This window comes from Pezoporus occidentalis, unplaced genomic scaffold, assembly GCF_034315485.1.
Source record: "Pezoporus occidentalis ecotype Australia unplaced genomic scaffold, CSIRO_AGI_Poc_V1 ctg68, whole genome shotgun sequence".
In the NCBI taxonomy this organism is placed as follows: domain Eukaryota; kingdom Metazoa; phylum Chordata; class Aves; order Psittaciformes; family Psittacidae; genus Pezoporus; species Pezoporus occidentalis.
Genome location: NW_026916030.1, coordinates 5,866,959 through 5,886,041, shown reverse-complemented (window position 1 = coordinate 5,886,041; position 19,083 = coordinate 5,866,959). Strand labels below are relative to the sequence as shown.

At 54.7% G+C, this 19,083-nt stretch overlaps 3 protein-coding genes across 10 annotated transcripts; 1 reads left to right on the top strand and 2 right to left on the bottom strand.

Moving 5' to 3' along the window:
• Positions 1-927: 927 nt before the first annotated feature.
• ENDOG (endonuclease G) lies at positions 928-3,330 on the top strand. Its single transcript, XM_062641443.1, has 3 exons — positions 928-1,437; positions 1,886-1,995; positions 2,621-3,330. The coding sequence occupies exons 1-3, from the start codon at positions 943-945 to the stop codon at positions 2,904-2,906; spliced, it is 891 nt and encodes a 296-aa protein (XP_062497427.1). The 5' UTR covers positions 928-942; the 3' UTR covers positions 2,907-3,330.
• Positions 3,331-3,740: 410 nt separating this feature from the next.
• SPOUT1 (SPOUT domain containing methyltransferase 1) lies at positions 3,741-8,271 on the bottom strand. Of its 2 annotated transcripts, XM_062641441.1 has the most exons (12): positions 8,195-8,271; positions 8,070-8,112; positions 7,829-7,948; positions 7,445-7,604; positions 7,129-7,218; positions 6,749-6,798; positions 6,443-6,573; positions 5,958-6,030; positions 5,510-5,608; positions 4,876-4,978; positions 4,208-4,355; positions 3,741-4,110 (listed from the first exon to the last, which is right to left on the bottom strand). In XM_062641441.1, exons 1-12 carry the CDS (start codon positions 8,237-8,239, stop codon positions 4,003-4,005), a joined length of 1,170 nt encoding a protein of 389 aa, XP_062497425.1. In that variant the 5' UTR covers positions 8,240-8,271; the 3' UTR covers positions 3,741-4,002. The 2 variants fall into 2 exon arrangements, with proteins under 2 accessions (XP_062497425.1, XP_062497426.1); XM_062641442.1 differs by lacking the exon at positions 8,070-8,112 and having other exon boundaries at positions 8,195-8,228.
• A 694-nt stretch (positions 8,272-8,965) lies between these two features.
• On the bottom strand, positions 8,966-18,718 carry KYAT1 (kynurenine aminotransferase 1). 7 transcript variants are annotated; one of them, XM_062641432.1, is made up of 14 exons: positions 18,574-18,718; positions 17,534-17,705; positions 15,169-15,227; positions 14,095-14,245; positions 13,645-13,794; positions 13,195-13,281; positions 12,946-13,074; positions 12,528-12,648; positions 11,794-11,870; positions 11,446-11,535; positions 10,925-11,111; positions 10,650-10,726; positions 10,404-10,490; positions 8,966-10,015 (listed from the first exon to the last, which is right to left on the bottom strand). In XM_062641432.1, exons 2-14 carry the CDS (start codon positions 17,615-17,617, stop codon positions 9,947-9,949), a joined length of 1,368 nt encoding a protein of 455 aa, XP_062497416.1. In that variant the 5' UTR covers positions 17,618-17,705; positions 18,574-18,718; the 3' UTR covers positions 8,966-9,946. The 7 variants fall into 7 exon arrangements, with proteins under 7 accessions (XP_062497416.1, XP_062497415.1, XP_062497418.1 ...); XM_062641431.1 differs by having other exon boundaries at positions 17,534-17,655; positions 18,574-18,717; XM_062641434.1 differs by lacking the exons at positions 17,534-17,705; positions 18,574-18,718 and adding exons at positions 15,373-15,450; positions 15,534-15,654.
• Positions 18,719-19,083: the final 365 nt, after the last annotated feature.

Below are 19,083 nucleotides of genomic sequence, written 5' to 3'. Positions count from 1 at the left end.
GAGGTGCTTCCACTTCTGGTCCATTTCAGTTCTGATCTGCTGCAGGAGCAGGAGATTGGCTGAAGCAGCGGTTCTTTGGGATGGGAGGCGTTAATCTGGGGTGCCTTGGGGCCCCCTTATTTCATAGGGGCCTAAACAAGATGTTTAAATAGCTCTTGTTCTGTGTTCCTCGCAGGCAGGCCTGCTGCCAGGCAGGGGAACCCATCCTCACCTGGGTGGGAAAACAGGGATGCGGGGAGGGATGAGCCCTCCCTGCAGGAGGAGCTCTGCCTGCACCTGCTGCAGTCAGAGCTTTGGGAAACCTTGGGGCTTTGCCAGGGAGGGTAGGACCAGCAGGATGGGTGCTGGAGATGTTGATGGTGGTCACGCCGAGCACTGATTTGAGTTGGCATTATGTGACCTAAGTACGCTTCGGTAGTGAGCAGAATGAAGGGCTGGGGTTGCTTCGGGTGCTTGGGAAAGCATTTCCCCGAATGAACGTCAGGGACTTGTCGCTGTCTGGAGCTCTCTTCCAAACTGCCCTTTCCCTGTCAGAGAGGCGCAGATCACACTTCATGGGTTCACCTTGGCTGGAGCGCATGGCCAGAGCAGGGTGCGGAGAGCACTGCCCCCAGCGCCCGAACCCTCCGTCTTTCATCCTTCCTTTTTGCACGCTGTTTTTATAGCGCTTCCTTCACCTAACGGGTGGCTTTGTGCGGACGCCTCGGGCTGGTGCTGGGCTCGGGGTTCTCGCTGCTGCAGCGGGGAGCCCCGCTCCCGGCTCCGGTTCGACGCCGCTTTCCCCGCACGCCGCTGCCGCCGGTCTACCGCCGGTGAGGCCCGGGGTCGCGGTGTCCCCCACGGGCAGCGCCTTAAAGGGGCGATGCTCCCTTTCCGGACGATGCCGTTCCCGGGAGAGCCGCGGCCCCTTTAAGGGGTGGGTCCCACAACCCAGCGGCGGCCATGCTGCGGAGCCGGTGGCTGGTGCCCGGGGCCGCGCTTGCCCTGGGCGCGGGGCTGGGGGCGGCCCTCACCCGGCGCCGGGCCGGGGGCGATGCGGCGGAGGGGCTGCTGGGCCGCCTGCCCGTGGTGCCCGTCGTGGCGGCGGCCGGGCCGCCCGCGCTGCTGGGCTCGGCCCCGGTCGAGCTGACCAAGTACGGGCTGCCCGGGCTGGCGCAGCTGCGGAGCCGCGAGTCCTACGTGTTGTGCTACGACCCGCGGAGCCGCAGCGCGCTCTGGGTCATCGAGCAGCTCAACCGGGACACCCTGAGCGGCGCCTCGGAGCGAGCCGCCTGCGACTTCCAGGAGGACGACTCGGTGCACGAGTACCACCGAGCCACCAACGCCGACTACCGAGGCAGCGGCTTCGACCGCGGGCACCTGGCGGCCGCCGCCAACCACAAGTGGAGCCAGAAAGCCATGCGGGACACGTTCTACCTCAGCAACATCGCCCCGCAGGTAGGGCCCGTCCCGCTACGGGGGCAGCCGGAGCGGCCCGGGGTCAAGGGCGGGCGCTGCTCCGGGATGGGAACCGCTTCCGGACGCTCTTCCCTTCGTGCAGACAGAGAGGGGGGGTGTCTGGGTCCAGAGGGGCCAAAGTCTCTCGGTGCTGCCGTATTTCCGCTCAGCAGCGATGCTGCAGGCACCTCTGCGCGCTTCCCTGGGGCCAGGAGCTCCCTTAAACAGGCAGGAGGATGCTTGGAAAAGGGTGGGCTGAGGCGAGCGGGCGCTGTTCCTGGGTGTGCAAACCAGGACCTCGCTGTGTGCGGCTTCCCAAGTGGAAGTGATGGTGGAGATCTCTTCTGGAAGGTGCTTGGGGTGTACAGGAAAGCGGGTGTTAGCACCCTGAGCGGAGGGGAAGGTCCCCAGCACTGACCGCTGCCCCTGTCACTTGGTGTGTCTCTAGGATCCTCATTTGAACCAGAATGCCTGGAATAACCTTGAGAAGTACAGCAGGAGCTTGGCGAGGAACAACAAGAACGTCTACGTCTGCACAGGACCCCTTTTCCTGCCCAGGTAAGCACAAGGGCTGAGCTGGGGTCTGTGGTGCTGGGCAAGGACAGGAGGCTGAGGGAGGGGGGGGTGCAGCCTCCCAGCTGCTCCCTAAGGCCCTGCTCAGCGGGTGCTTTCGGGATCGGTTTGTGTATTTCCCATGCAGTTGATTATGCCATGAGTGAGGGTGGGTTTCTTGAGCTACAACATCACCAAGTCCCTTCTGTTTGCAGTCCTTACTAATCCAAGTAGTAGATTATTACATTAACAGAGGAGGCTGCAGCCCCGTTCCCTGCAGGTTAAAGCTCCAAGGTTTTATTTTCTGGGCTCTTTCTCCACTTAAATGCATGATTTTGTTTGCAAAGATCTTCACGCAGTGCTGAGGAGCAGCTGGCTCATGCTGCGACCTCTTTAGAGGCAGGAAACAGCTTGGAAGGGCTGAGACAGCAGGGAAGGGGTTTGGGCAGAGCAGTGTTCACGCAGCGCAGCCTCACCTCACATCGGCTCTGATTCAGCTGTACTGCAGAGCAGGGCTGCTCCGTGCCCTGCTGCGGGGTCGGGGCTCACTTTGGAGGGTTGGCGGGGCGCTGAGGGGGGTGGATGTGGCACCAGATTAGGAGGTAACAATGGGATGTTGCTGTTGGTGCAGGATGGAGGCCGACGGGAAGATGTATGTCAAGTACCAGGTGATTGGGAAGAACAACGTGGCTGTTCCCACCCACTTCTTCAAGGTGCTCATCTTGGAAAAGGAGAGTGGGGAGATTGAGCTGCGCTCCTATGTGATGCCCAACAGCCCCGTGGATGACAAAATCCCCCTGGAACGGTTCCTGGTCCCCATTGAGAGCATTGAGCGAGCCTCGGGGCTCCTCTTTGTCCCAAACATCTTGAAGAGAACCAGTAACTTGAAAGCCATCACAGCTGGAAGCAAGCGTTGAACCCCAGCTGAGCACATCCAGGTACTCCTGGGGAAGGGACTGGCAGCAGTCACATCTACACAGGAACAATAGTTCCTTGTGTGCTTTTAAATGTGGGAAACGAGAATCAAACCCATGTTCCCTTTACCCTTCCCCTCCCCTTACCTTCCGGGTAACAACTGTGCACACGCAGCCAGTCTGCAGCGCAGGCCCTGCAGCAGGGCTCTAGAGCTTGCCCCTGAGCTGCAGTACAGAGGTTACTCCTGTGTGTGGCTCATTAAGGCACAAAGGGAAGTTACTCAGTTGCTGCTATTTAAGCAGGGAAGGATGGGAGCAAGATGGATGCAGGGGAGGAAGGGAGAGGTTCCTGCCTTTCTGTGGCCAAAGGATTGTTATGATTGTTTTCTGTCAGATGTTTTTAGCAGTAAAGCTTTGAACACCCACACTATTGGTTGTTTCTTATCTGCTCTCACCAAAGGTCCAAGTGTCTCAGCAGGAGGAGGGGAGGACAGAGCCAACTTTTCCAGCTGCTTTCCTGTTTGAGCTTACTGTAGGCAGAGCTTAAGGCCTCACAGACAGAGCCAAACTGTAATGAGCTGTGCTGACATGTTTTAGCACTGAGGTCCAGCTGAAGCTCCAGCCCTTCCTGCTGTTGGGAAAGATGAAGCCTTGAGCTGAAGGGAGGATGGGGGAAATCAGGCTGAGACAGGAAAAGTTTCTTGACATAGGGGTTAAGTTTTGCCTTCCTTTAAGTGTGAGGGCCACGGGCTCCAGAGGTGCTGAGCATGCAGGATCTCTGGACACTGAGTGCCCATCCTCTACACCAAGACACTCACGCATGGACTTCAAGGCAGCTGAGGTTCTATATTGCTTTATTCCCCACCCCAGATGTCTCCATGGCTGAGATCCTGCTGCCAGGCTCCTCTCAGCTGTGGACGGGCGGTGACCAGCCCTTGGCAGGACCGTACAGACAAGATGCAGACTTGCTGCTCCCAACACCAGCCAGGGGCTCAGTCAAGCAGCACCTCCAGCTTCAGTCACTGTGCTTGGCCCCGCAGGCTCTTGGAGTGATGTGCCCAGCACCCCACGTCTGAAAAGCCTCTGCCCCACGCAGTCCTCAGCTGCCAGCAGGGTCTGTGGTTTCCCTGCCCTCAGCTGGCACCGGTGTCTTCACAGCCTCGTCGATGTGGGGCCTCAGCGCAGACAGGGAGATGAGCAGAGCTTCCTGGAACAGAGCAGGGGGTCAGCCAGGAGCGCTGCTCCCTGAGGAGCACCAGGCAAGCTGAGGTGCCACCCCAGCACGCCACTGCCGCCTGCCCTACCTCTGTCCGGATGGTTCTGCTGCCCTGGCTGGGACATGTGTTCAGGTAGAAGTCAAACAGGACGCTGGGGTCAGTGACCTCCAGGTTTGGGTCCACGTCAACCCCAGCTTCCAAGCCCTCCAGACCTCCAAACACGACAAGGGCATGCCTAGGGGAGAGCAGAACGGGCAGGGTGAGAGGGGAGACTGGCTCTTACCCCTGCACCAAGGGAGATGCTTTGAGTGGATTAAGAATTAGCTTCACATAAAGTAGTTCTCTCAACTTGATCTGCAAGAAACAGACTCATTTCTTCTGCTCAAGTATGTGGGTCTGGGTTTGAGCCCCTGTGCTGCTGCAGCAGGGAACTGTGTCCCTGCTGATGATTCCCAATGCAGCTGCTGCCCTAACAAAGCCCCGCAGCACTGTACCAATGTGAAAGTCCCTTCTACCAACTCTAGAGAAACGGAAGGAATTGGCCTTATCCTTGGGTACTTCCCCAAGCAATGCAATGCAAAGGAACATGCCTTGGTGTAAAAGGGAGCAGCAGAACAGGAGGCAGCCTGTAAGTGAGTCTAGGTTTATCTAGGAGCATTCCTGCCTGGGAAGACACCAAGGCCACAGTGCAGCTCTGCTGCCTGCACCAGGCCTCACTGCAGGCTTGAGTGGGGCCAAGAGGGCAGGACACAAACCTGAAGGAAGGGAGAGTGGCCTCATCCACGGAGCTGCCCCGCTCTGAGGTCCCAATGGAGAGATCGTAGCCTTCCTTGAACGGGCACTCTGAAAACACAGCACCTGGGACACAGACACAATATGGGGCTATTTGTGTGTGCTCCTGCCCTTGCTCTGTGCCTTCTGGACAGGCTGGAGCGCTCCATGGATGACTGGTGGCAGCAGAAGGAACTGCTTTTCAGTGCATGAAGAGACAGATGACTCTTCCTGACAGTTCCCTTGCTGCAGGAGTGTCTGGCACCATTCTCAGCTGCAGCACCTTTCCTCAAAGCTCAAACGGGTGCCAGGAACCATTCCTTCACTAACAGCTTATGGTTCTCCTTGGAGCTCTAATCAACCAGAAGACAGGAAAAGGATTCTGCAAGGCTCAGGTGTCACTGCTGGCTTTGATGTGAATGAATGGGAGGCAGTTACAGTGGAAACGCAGCCGCACTGGCTGGAGATGGAGAGCACCACTGCTACGATGGGGACACCTGGAGCAATGGTGCGTGGAGGTACAGGGCAGAGTGGGGGGTGACTGGCGTGATTCATGCCCCTAGCTTCAGCCTTTACATGTGACAGGCCTGAGAGCAGAGAATCCCTGCAGATACTCACTCAGGCAGGAGGCAAGGCGGACGCTGTAACCCCAGTATAAGCCCGAAACTGTCCGAGGGTGCTGTGAGGACACCACGGTGCCTTTCCGCACTTTAGCTTCTGAAAGGGAAGCAAAGAGATCAGCACCCACAGTGAGAGCTGGATGTGAGCAGCCACACACAGCAGTTTCACCTGGAGCAGGGCACTGACTCCGTGTATAACAAAGAGCCACCCTTCTGAGTGCATTCTGCAAGTACGTTTGGGCTGTTTATTACTGGTCAAAGAGCTGATAGTTCTCTCCAGTTCACCAGGGAGGTGTGGTAAGGGGGTGATTAAAACTGTGCTTGGAGCAAAGGAACACACAGAGCTGTCTGGTACCTTCAGGTATCAGTGATATGAAGCTGTGATGTGAAAGGGACCAACTCCTGCAGCACTGAAGCTCACAGGTGCTAATGGAGCAGGGGATTACCTGGCTTCTGGGGTTCCTCCAGGCGCACGGTGACTCGCAGGCCAGGGTTCAGCTCTCTGTCGATCTGCACCTCCTGCAGTGACAGTCAGGTTCAGCATGAGGCGCTGCTGGAAGTACTGGGAAAGGTGGGGAAGGAAGGGAGCCCTCTGAGGAAGGTCTGTTCTGGCCTGGGGCTGCAATGAGGAGCTCTGTGGTCAGGGCCTGTGTGGCTCATGCAGTGCAGAGCAGGGTCAGGGTGCCTGGGTCAGCAATCTGAGGCCTGTGTTGCTGCTCAAAGCGCTCCAGCAGTGAAGCAATTAAGTGCTGAGCAGGCAAACCTGCCAGAACTTGGGAAGCTACAAACACTGATGAGCCAGAAAGGACAAGATGGCAACGAACATTAAACCCAGTGTGAGTCCACCATGGCCTTCAGTACCCACCCTGCCTCCTTCAAGTCTGCCAGAGAGACAGGGGACATGGTTCTGGGCTCTGGGGGTAACGCGCACCTTCCTCATCCCACAGTTAACAAAAGAGCCTCTGCCCGCCTTGGTTGGCCGGTCCAACACTACGCCTTCCCGGTACTGCGAGTCCTCATCCACCCGCATGTGGTGGGGGCTGTCCAGGGGGTTGAGCAGCCCTAAAACAGCACAAAGAAAGCAAAGAGAAGTGTAAGTACAACTGCTCTGCTACCCCCTCCCTCTCTGGTCCAGCACATCACAGCCTGTGCTCTGACGGGGCACACTCAGGTCTGTGTGTTTCATGTAACACGAGCAAGAGCCAGCAGCCTGGGCCAGACACAACTGAATCATTACCTGCAAACTGCAGATCCTCATGCTTTGGGAAAAAGGATTTCCTCAAGTACCTGTTGGCAGAGAAGGTTGAAATGTAAACCCAACCTTTTTATTGAGTGTCGGCTTCAGTTCTAGTCCTTTCTGACTTAAAAGGAGCTGAGTACAGAGAAAAGCTTGTTTGGCTCCCTCAAGTCCCAGAGGTAACCTCCATCATGCAGGTTCTAGCCTGCAGTCACTGCTCTTTTAGTTGAGCTCCTGAACCACACATGTGAAGCAATGAGCTCCTGTGTTCTGCATAATGAGACAATATAAACAGGATCTGCCTCCTGCTCCCATAGCCCCTCACATCAGATACCCACAGTAGTCGGTTCTGATGCACGGTTCAGCCATGGGGGACTTACTGAGGGCACTCCAAGTACTGCAGGATCCGAGCCAGCTGCACACAAGCCTTGCCTCTCCTTCCAATTCCTTCAAAGTCCCCCTCCACGCTCCTGTAAGTGACAGAGAGCAGCTCGTGAGCTCAGCATGAGACGGGTCGGGCCTGCAGAGGACGAAGCCTTGCTCCTTAACCTGAAACCAGCTCCTTGTGAAAGGGCTGTTCCAGAGGCAGAGCCTGTCACCAGATCCTATTTGGACCTCTCTCTGCAGGCCACGTGTCTCCTTCAGCTTCGGTCTCTGTGTGCCGACCCAAAGCTCTTCCTGCACAACAGATCTTACTTTACATCTTCCCCGTGCTCGTCGAACACCACGATCTCATCCACGCAGAAGATGGCGCAGGCCCGGGCAATCTGTCCTGCGAGGTACGTCCGCAGCTCCAGGGACTGGGCGTTGTTCAGGATGGAGCCCGGCAGGGCCACGCTCAGCGTGTAGTGCCGCCCTGGGGAGCAGAGGAGAGCCATGGCCTGACAGCTCCATGCAGTGTTTTAGTTACTGGGGGGGGTGTGAAAAGCAACCTCTGTTGCTTAATCACAGGCTCCCCCTTCACAAAGGTTTCTCACTGCATCGGGTTCATGCCTGTTTAGATCTATCTCTCAGGCTGACTGACCGAGTTCCCTCAGCCCTTTCAACCCGGGCCTCCCCACGGGGTCACAGCAGCATCACCTCTGTCTTCCCGCTGCTCCTCTCGCTTCTCGGCTCGTTTCTCCTCCAGCTCCCGCATCCGCTGCTTTTCCAGCTTCTTCAGCAGCTTCATCTCCTTCCATTTCTTCTTCTCGGCTTTCCCTGGAACGCACAAACCTCATCCCCTCGCTGCAAGCCAACAGCCGCGACCGCCGGCGCAGACACGAGGGCCTCCCGCTCCCAGGCATCCCCGCCCGCAGTCCCCACACGATGCCGGCCTTACTCTCCTGCTTCCACCGCCGCCAGTCCACCTTCCGGTCCGCACCCTGCGGGACACCGGCCGCGACCATCATCACCGGGCTCCCCTCAGGGGCCGCCCGCGGTGACCGGGCCAACGCCGCTCCCCACCTGCACTCCCTTGGGCCGCTTGGCCGCGCCGCCGCCGTCCGCCATCTTCTGCCTCCCTCCCGGGCCACGCCCCCTCCCGCCGTGGTGATTGGTTGGAGGGCGCCAGTGCCCGCCCACTGCGGGGAGGAGGCCGGCGTCACGTGAGCCAGTGGCCGGGCAGGGGGCGGTGCTTAAGCGGGGCAGGGGTTGTTGCGATCTGGGACGGGGGGGAATGGGGGAGCCGGGGGACAGCACGGCTGGGTGCGGGGGTGCCCGGGGTGGTTGTGACATCCGGACACCCTCATCTGGGTGTCTGCACGAGCGCCATGTGCGCCTTGGAGGATGGGGAGAGGGACCGTGCCCCTTGCGGGGTGCGCCATGGCTTAGCGCGGGAGCCCAGGCGTACGGGGGTGTTGCAATTACTCTTCATGTCACGGCGGTTCGTCTGTTTCAGTGACTGTAGCTCTCAGCATCTGGCACGTCCGTGGGTGCAAAAGGGCCTTCAGCAGCACCCTCACCCATCCAGGCCGTGCAGGCAGGATGGGATGCGTTACCCCGCCTCCTGCTGGTGAAGGCAGGTGGGTGTTTGCCCTCCTCCTGCAGCTCTGGCTCCCAGGGGATCGGGGCCACCAGCTGCACCCCAACACAAAACCTGTGGAGCCGCTACCCGCCGGCCAGCGTGGGATGAGCAGCCACCACCATCGGATGCAATGTGGATGCTGCCATGTGACGGCAGCTCTCCAGGAAGGCTGCGTCAGCCCTGTGATCATTACAGAGCCATTGACTCTTCAGTAATTGCAGTAATTCTGCTTTAATAATTTAACCGCTACAAATACTTATTGCGCAGTCTGTTGCGTGATGGGTGATGCTGGTTTGCATTGTTATCCAGGTTGAAATCGACAGTGATGCAAGAATGACCTTACAAAATGCTGCTCACGTTATCCCATCACCCATCAGCCTGGTGGGTGGGAGGCTACAGGGGCCACCAGCAACAGGAGCAGTCCAAGGCCGCTGTACCCGTCCTCCCCAGCCACTGTGTGCGTTCATCAAAGGCCTGAAGGTTTTGTTTTGCAGCCTGGATGATGCTGCTGAGCCCTGACAAAGTGCCAGGAGTAGTTTGGGGGATGCACAGGGAAGGGTTGGCAGTAGCCAGGCTATTCATGAAAGCCTGTTTCCCTGGGAGTAACCAGTGACCCATCTCAGCTTTCCCAGAGATGCACAGAAAAGAATAATGGGAAAACTAAACAATGTTAATTCTGGGAAACACCATTTCACTGGGTTTATGATTTTCAGGATCATAGGAATTAACCTACTGATGATACTGCATGATCCCATGGGAACGTGGTGCTGGTGGAAACGGTATCCTGTGCCCTGGGGTACATGGTAAGGCTCCAGCATGGCCTTAAAGGTAAGTCCTGAGACGCCTTTGCAGAATTTGGTGGTGGAAAAGCCCCCAGGAGCCATCCTTACCTTGCATCTTGCTGGATGCATCCCAGAACTGATTAGTGAAGTCTTTAAACTTAAGAAGAACATCATTTGATGTTTTACTGTCAGGGCATGCAAAGACTTGGTTCTTACAGTAACAGTGCAATCATTTCTCAGTGACAGAAAGTGTCCCCCAGACCCTGGGCCTGGCAAATCTCTGCCCATTTGTCTGACAGAAAACGTGGACAACAAGAACGTATCAAAGTATGGAGCCAAGCAAAGTAAGAGGAAGAAAGAGCAGCGGGGGCAGGTGAGGACCAAGGAGAGCCTGGTTCTCTCTCAGTGCACTCAGGGACTGGTTTTCTCCTGTTTCCATTTCTGCAATATGTCATTTGCTGCCTTCAGCGTAGCTTCCTCCTAAACAAATACCACAGGTTCAGGCAGTGGTTTCCAGCCAAATCCCCTTTCCCGTCACTGCAGTCATCATTCGTATAAAAATCCCTTTCTCATTTTGGAACATTGCAAATGCTGCATGTTCAGTATGAGACGGGCACAGCCATCTCTGGGGCAGGCATAGCCTCTGGGCAGTTAAACAGGCACCCAGAAGACTGTCTTGACCAAGAAATGTGGGATGCTGCCCTGGCTCGGCTCACATGTCTGCAGGAGGGGGTCAGACCAGCCGTGGTGCTATGCTCAGGCTCAAATACTCAAGGCACTTTACACCTCTTCTTGGCATTTACATCATTAAACCACCTCTGATTATTACTCCTAACCTCACCTTCATTTACGCTGCCACACATCTCACCTTTGCGAAGCAGAACCGGATGAAATGGCTGTAGTTGTTCTTGTGGGCCCCACAGTAGAAAGCAGAGAGTGGAATGGCAGCAAGTCCCTAGGAAAGGGAAACACGGAGCTGAGGTTACTCCTCGTGGGCTGGCATGCAGCCTGCATGACACCCCTTGCCATGAGCATGTGAGACCCCACAGTGGTGGTGTGCTGTGCTTCCAGCAAGGAGGGCACAAACACAGCAGAAGGGGCCAGATGCATTTACCTTGTTCTTGACCATCCACTTTGCAAATCTGGAGTCATAGGGCTCATCAGAATTAGGGATGTCGGGGACATCAGATTCTGCAGGAGAAGCACAGCAGCACAAAGGCTGGGGCTACTGCCAGGTGCCACAGGCAAGCCCCAAACCCACAGCTTCTGGGAGCTTGGATGGGGAATGTGCTGTTGTCCATCCCTGCTTTGGTGGTGGTTTATGCAGGTTCTTGTCCCGAGCTGGACCCTGCACTCAGTCCTGCCTGAGCGAAACTGCTGGTGACTCACTGAAGTTGGAGATGTCTGCCAACAAGAAGTAGGTGCCCTCGGGGATGATGGGTTTCATCCCTGCAGCATCCAGGCTCCGGACCAGCCAATCTCTCTTCTTCTGCAGCTCCTTGGGCAGTTGGACAAAGTAGCTGTCTGGTTTCCCATAGAGCATGAGCTCCCTCTGGAAACCCTGAGCCACAGCCTCCTGTAAGGAGACAGGAGCCAGTAACCAGTGGGAAGATGGTCAAGACTTGCTTGGGAATGGAGTCTATGCTCCAATGCAATTTGCAGGTGATTAGGGAGATCTCTGCCTTCAGCACCTCCAAACGGCCCCTTTGATTTGTCAGTGCAAAATAAGGACTATACCCCATGGTGGGCTGTGCCCTCCCCTTCCTGCCAGACATGGGACAACTAAAGGGAGAGAGGAGGGAGCCTTTCTATGGCACCATGCACCATGTGCCTTTCAGGTCAGCTGTGGGCAGAAGGACCCTCTCTCACCCTCGTTTCAGTGGTTTGGGGATTGCAGGGAGCTGCCTTACCTGGGCAGCTGTGGCACAGTGGTACACTGAGTTTTGGTGCACGGTACGGATGTGCTGCAGCAGCCTGTTGGGTCCCACTGTCCAGCCTACCTGCAGCCAGGAGAGGAGGAGGAAGGTTGTAAGTGTCTGGGTACCTGCTTGGGCTCCCCTTTATTTGCCTGCACTGGCTTCACTGTATTTTCCAACCGGGATTATCATAAAGCAGCTTTAGTACTTTCAGACTCTGAGGCTCAAAGCTGAGTGTGTGGCAGCAGAGTCCCCAGTGCCATGCTATGGCAATGGAACCCATGCCCTGAATCAAAGGGACAGGGATGGGGACACAATGAGGCGCTGCATGAGGGATCTCACCTTCCAGCCAGTGGCACTGAAGGTCTTCCCAGCACTCCCAATGATCACTGTGCGATCCCACATCCCCGGCAAGCTGGCTGGCAATGAAAGAAGAGAGAAACCCCAATGGCAGTGCTGAGCATGCTCGCTTCTGGGCTGCATTAATGACAGGTGAGAGCTCTTTAACCACCATAACTGTGGTGGCCTTTGGTCACAGCACATCTTTCACCTGGATGAGCCTCAAAGCACATCCCAAGCAGACAGCCTGGCTTCTCAAGAGCAGCTCTTTGTAATTAAGTGTGTTCACACACATGTACCGAGCCCCAGGTATTCCCAAAGATGCCAAGCACCATCACCCTGCAACAAGCTGATTGCATGTTACTGCAACAGGAAGGCCTGTCAGGCCTCTGAAATCATGCTGAAATGGATGTCCCAAAACTAGAGACACTCGGAAAATGTGCTTTTTCAAAGTATAGGAAAAGTTTCAGTTTCACTGGAGCCAAAGGGCTCTTTGCTCTAGGTCTTGTGCTGTGAAGGTACCTCTCTGTTTCCTCTGACTGGCTCTGGAAGTCAGGGCTAGTTCTGGTTGGGAGGCTGAGACTGAAGTGCAGCAAAATACCTCTACTGGGGATACAAGCCCAGCAGAGCTGCACATGCAGGCAGCCCATGGGCTCCAGGAGACCCCAGCTAAATCACCAGATCCTTCCCCAAAGACCCAGAGAAGACGCCAGCCTCAGCCAAGCCGTTCTCCGTACCGATGCGGATGTGCTCCTTCCCATCGTAGACCAGCCACTCGTACACCTCATCACTGATGCACAGGACATCATGCTTCACACACAGGTCTGCAATGAGTTCCAGCTCCCCTCGGCTGAATACCTGCAGCAGGCAGGGAATGGAGCAAGGATGCAGCAGGAACATTTCTGAGCCCTGCCTTCTCCCAAGCCTGGGTGGGCAGGAGCTGGCTGCAGTGGTCTAACAGGGCAAAGCCACGCTGGCACAAAAGATCAGGCTTAAAACCACCAGAATAGTGAGTGCAAAGTGTGGGGCTCCCAAAGCACCCATTTCCTTTGTGTCAAGGAAGGTTGAGCCACTGCTACACTGCAAACATGGCTGGGTGAACTGTAGCACCCCAGCAGCTTTCAGGGCCAGCCACAGCAAGGCCAGAGGTATTACCTTGCCCAGAGGGTTGTTGGGTGAGTTCAGGACAATGGCTTTTGTCCGTTTATTGAATTTAGAAGCCAGTTCAGCCGAGTCCAGCTTCCAGTCTGCACTAGACATCATTTTTCCATTTTCTGGAGCTTTCTAGAGAGAACAGAGGGGAATCTTGGCTTGCTTTGCGACCTCTGCGCTTTGCTTACCTCTCACCTCTTTGCTCACTTTACTGTGACTCTTCCCTCCTCAGCTTTGCTCCGTCCCACTCACCGGTCTCAGTGGGACAAACACTGGTGTCCCACCAGCCATTGTCACCATTGGCTCATAGCAGTCAAAGAAGGGCTCAATAATTATCACCTGGAAGAAAGGGATATGTCATTGCTCAGACCTTCCCTCATGGGTACACAGAGCAATGGGGCTACAGGAAATATTAATCAGTGAATTGCTGTAATGGAGAATCCGTATTGCCTGTGGGCAAGTGTCAGGGAAGAACACCACCACTTAGGGCAAAAGGGTTATTCTGCCTTATGCAGAAATGAGACAGTGCCATGCAGCAGGTAATTTTTTCCTTTAGAAGCTCAGATACTGGAGAATGGGGATAAAACCATTTCTGCTTTGGAAAAGGACAATGAAAACCAGTCTGCAGCTGCTGGCAGACCCAAAGCCAGGAAGGGCTCTCCTGAGGGAAGATGGTACAAGCAGCCCAGAATCTTGGGTTACCTCATCGCCTTCATCAACAAAAGCCTGGAAGCAGCAGAAAAGGGCCTGGTATGCCCCAACAGTCACCATCACATTGGTCATAGGATCCAGGTCCTGTCCGAGCAGCTTCTCAAAAAGCTGGGCTAGGATCTTCACCAGAGGTGGGTGTCCCTGTGGGGAGAGAAGATGGTGGGACTTGAGTTGCAGAAACCTCCTGAAACATGGAAGAGCCCATGGAAAGGGGCCAAGCACCCGGTGACTGAGTGTGCAGGGCATCTTCCATCCTGGGTGCTTGAAACACCCTGGTAAAGCAGGGGTTTACAGCCTGGGTGCAGGGGGCTCGAGCTGAGGCTGGATGCATGTTTTGCCTCATGTGGTTTGCCTTGTTCACTGCTGCCTGATAAGCCCTGAAGCAGCCAAGGCTAAGAGGGACTGAGGGGGTACTGCTGAGGAAGGGGTCTGTCCACGCACAAAGGCACGGGTGTACTGGTGCAGCATGCTGTTCTCCCCGCTGAGGGCTGTCACTAACGCCTCCTTCAGAAAGTTCGGTGGGGGGAAGTCAGGGAAGCCCTGGCCCAGGTTCACTGTGGAGTAGGTGGCAGCCAGTTTTACAAACTCCACCCTGGAGAGGAAAAGGGAGAGAAAGACAAGTACTTACAGAGGGTCCGGGCAGCATGCTGGCACCAGCTCTGCTTGCCAGCATCCTTTTGGAAGTGAGTGAGATTGGTGTCCCTCCTGCAGAGCCATACTGCTGCTCACAGGTGGACAGGATCAAGCACAGGTCATTTCAGACCTGCTTCAATTAAACTGAGGATGAAATGCTATTGCCATGAGCAGTGGTTTTAATTTGTTCTTGAAGGAAACAGCCATTGTGCTGTCTGGGTATGTGGCTGCAGCTGAAGCTGCACACCACACGCTGGACAGGTTTTCAAGCTCATGCCAGTTGTGCAATATTTAGCAGCTAGACACCACGAAGGCCTCTGCAGAGGGGAAGGCAGCCTGACCTCAGTACCAGTCTCAAAAGGAAGCCAGCTCACTGGCATTGTGCAGTTTAAAACCAGGCACAGCTGCACTTTGGGGAAAGATCATTTAAATCTGTTCTTCGAGCACATGGCTTTCCAAATGGCATATTGCGCCTGGCAGGCTGGGGACAGCATTTCAGCATCCCTCCACTTGCCTGTCTGCTTGCAGTGCCCTAGGATGGGCTTGAAGCAGATGCCAGGCTGCAGTCAGTGTGCTGCAACCACTTGGCTCAGATTTGGTGCTGCTGGGATCATTTTGATGGATGGGATGGATGGAGTGCAGTGCACTGCCAGGTGCTCCCAACTGCCTTCCTGCAGGATGGTGCAGAACACCTGATATGGCATAAAGTGTGAGCAGAAGGTACAGAACTGAGCCTGGTACAAACCTGCTTCCTGAACAAATGCAAAGCAGCTGAGGGAGACTGCTGCTCTGTGTTGTGTGGCTGTGGCAGTTTCTATCTGTTGTTAAGCTGCCTAAAACCACATCTACCATCAGGGTAAACCAGATAGTTTCTTAACTCACCAGATATTCTTATCCACTCCCTCCAGCCTCCGAGATTGCACTGGCCTTGACATTTTTGCCTGCAAAGAGAGACAAAAAAAGTTTTAAGCTTTTTCCTAATGGCAATGGGGCCACATGTGAAGGGAGCATGGCCTCCCCAGGTAGGTTTTTCCTAATAGGAGGTGTGCTCTTTTAGTATTGCTTCATGGGCTGCTGCTGACTGACCTTAGAGCAGTAATGGTGCTGCAGTGGGTTCTGGAAACAGCTTCACACACTTTTTATGAAAGATCAAACAGACGAGAGCTGGCAGAGGAGGAGGTTTCATTGACAAGTTCCAACAAGAATTGAAAAAAACAGATGAACAAAAGAAGTGTGTGTACACTCACTGGGGAGCAGGCAATGCCTGAAACCTCATTTTCACCTGTGTCAGATGAGCTCGGCCATATTGTCACTGCCAAGCCCAGACCTCAGGCTTTCCATAGCGTCTCGTCTTATTCTCTAGAGGCCACAAAATATCCCCTTTTCCTAGAAGAGCAAACTTCTTTTATTCCATACTGCTCTACAGAGTAGCAGAAATATTTACTCCTTGTTCTGCTAGAGTGCTTGGTGAAGGGAGTTGCTCCAGATCCTAAATGATGTGCTGGTTTTTGCACCTAAAGTTCATGGCAAAACCAGGCAGCAAGTGAGTGCAGGCAAGAGGAGAGCACAGCAGATGATCAGTCTGATGTACAGAGACACCAAGGTGCCATTTGCCCGACTGGTACCTAATTTCCACATGCATCATGGCTGGGGGGGTGAGAAGAAGGACAGTGGGAAACATTGAGAGCAAAATCCTTCTTCCAGTTGAATAAGCTGGAAGTGGGAGAAAGTCAGATGTGCTTGATGGGGAATTTATTGTGAGGATGATGAAAAGAGGCAGAGGCAGAATTTAATAACTCAACAGTGCAGGAAAAAGGTAACCAGACAGCAAAGGGACTGGAGACCAGAGATAAATGATACTCAATGCACCAAGAAAAGCCAGCATGAGGATGCAAGGAGGATGTCTCTGAATCAATAAGCCAAGAAAACAATCATCACCACTGGCAAGTAAAATATGTTTGAATAAGGATGAGGAGGGCATGTGAAAGCAGTTGAGATGTGAGGGTTTATGCTCTGCTGTGCCAAGGTGGTGGTGGGGGTCCCAGTTCAGCCCCTTCCCCAGGCTCGGCTGTAGCAGGAATTCTTCACTTACCTGCTCACTTCTGCTATTCCCAGAGGGCTGCACCAGAATTTGAGAAGTGGCCCAAAAATGTCTTGTGTTGAGGTCTTTAGACTTTTATACAGTGTCAGCCCTCACTAAGGATCTTTGCAAATACCTTGCTGAGGAGGCCTGTGTTTCAGAGGGCACTGGGTGGACTCTGTGCTCCCCCGTGGTGCCAGGCAGGTAGCCAAGGGTGAGCAGAAGTCACTGCCTCCCCACTTCTCTCCCTCAGTTCCCTGCTTTGCTCTTTAGCTGCCCAAGTTCATGGATACTACGGTCAGTAAGACCCAGTGCCTGAGCTGACTCTGGTGGGAGTACAAGGATTTATGTCTCGGAAAGCAAAACTTCCAACTTAAATGAAGAAGGTGAAATATTAACAGCTCCAGCCCTGCTCTCTTGTGGTGGGGCTGCTGCTCGTCACAGTTCAAAGAACAGCATTGGCAAGTGTGCTGGTGTCAGTGCAAAGAGGGTGCTTTATGCCCAGAAATTCCCAGTTCTGAAGAAAGGCCTTGTCTGCTCCAGCCCTTACAGGAAGGAAAATGACAAACACTTTCTTCTTTTGATGTCTTCCCCATCCTATCCCCAGCCTGCACGATGCTGCCAAGAGTGGCTGCCCATCAGGCTAGAGAGCAACATTCCTGGGACCACACAGCCCCTAAATCTCTTTCAGCCTGCTCTGCTCCTCAAACCAAACAATGTGTTTCTCCAGCTCCAATCTGCCTGTCAGCCAGACAGAACAGGCCAGTAAAAATGCAGAAGACTTAGGGGCCACAACCTTCCACCACTGACTCCCTGCTGCTTGTGGTTTCCCGGCTCTGCACATTTGTATCTCCAAGAGGGATACTGTTATTTCCCAAGTCCTTTGCAACCCAAGGGGCTTTAGTAGAAGAGACTGTGAGACAAGGCAACCCCACAAACAATGAGCTTTCTTCTGTATGAAGGAGGTTCTCTTGCTTATAGATATAACCTTTAAACAGCCTGCCAGGTACAGAGATTGCACCAGTGTGGCTTTTTCTGGTGTGCCCTATCTGCCGTCACTGCCAAGACTAGCTCCTGGGCAGTGAGCTCCCCTGGGCTCCACACCACTGCAGCCCAAGCCAGGGACCAGGCTGCCAGCCAGAAACAGTGCTGCTGGGCATTCAATACCTCGCTGAAGTAGGAGCTATATCCAGTGCTGCTCTTTCTCTCCAGCAAGAAGTGACGCAGGGACGGTCTCGCTCTCCTGAGCATGCCACGGCTCCTGCTGTCTCACTCCTGTGGGCACGGACCTGCATTTCCCCCAGGCACAAAGCAGAGGGGTGAGACAAGCACTCCACAGCTGCAGGGGTAAAGCAAACACTCTGTGTACCTCGGGACGAGGCAGGTCCAGCACGATTAATGGAAAACCAGAAGCCATAGTATACTATTGCTCATGACTGCAAAATATCCACCTTGTCCCTGTGTGCAGGACAGTAGCATGTCAGGGATGGGCACTGAGATGTGGGGGGCACTGCTTTGGGATGCAAAGTACTGAAATGAGGGGGCTAACCCTGCAGGTGACAAAAAGAAAGCATGGCAGTAAAAAGGGCTTCAACAGACACATAAAACTACAAGGCTGCTGTAAGAGCTGTGCTCAAGGCTCCTGCAAAGAGCTAGAGGCAGCACCAGAGTCACGGTGCTGTTGCCAGTGGGAGCAGCTGAGCAGGGTGAGGGCAGAGGACTCTGCCTTTCCTCCCCAGGCCTGGAAAACGTTTTGGAGTGGGTCAGCTACACAAAAAGCCTGGGAAAGGCTCAGAGAGCCACTCACCTGGTTGGGCATTCCAGTCTGTGCCGTACATACACTCCCTGCAAGGGATATGGGGAACCTCTGCCCTGGCGGGTGCCCAGGGCAGAGCACACTAAGGATTTCGGAGGTGACAGCTGAAAGGTCACTGCAGGGACTGGTCACTCCCCACCTCCCGCCCTCCAGCCCGCAGGCACCAGCCGCCTGCTCTGTCACGGTGCTCCCCAAGCACCTCCACTGTGCTGAACCAGCCCTGCTGCTTGCAGATGCACCCAAAAGGTTTTGGGGACAAGGGTCCCCCTGAACCCATCCCTCCATGGGGTGCTACACATGGTGAATGCAGCAGCAATAGCCAGCAAGCACACACGTGCAGGTGCAAGGCAGCTCCCAGGGGGATGGTGGGGGGGTTATAAAACCAACTTACATCAATCAAGCTGGACCACGCTGCCTGACGCTGTGGAAGTCTGACACAGCCACCCAGGCTGCCTTTCCACACATGCTGCCCTCTCCCTGCCTCTGAAATGCTTCATCTGTAGCTGGGACTTCCTGGGAGGAGTCAGAGAGCCTGCAGGAAGGTACCAGTGGAGCTACAACGCTCCGATAGGAAAACTCGTACCGGGGAAAACTAGATCTTGAGTTGCTCTCTGAGTCACCAGGGTGAGGAAGAAAAGGGCTTTGGGGAGCAGATCCCTACCTCCCAGAGGCTTGGAACCAGAGCTGCCAGAGGATTTTGGCTGCTTGGGAAAACATTCCAGGTTATTGTTCAGATGGAAGCTCATACCGGCGTAATTATAGTGGGATAATTTTTGTGGTATAGCTGTAATTGCTTTGGCATAGCAATGACAGGGAATTTCCCTTTGAGTGAAGCCTTCAGTCATTTTAAAGAATGAATTTTAAAGTCAGTTAAACCTTTCAAAAATTCCATCCTGCAGGC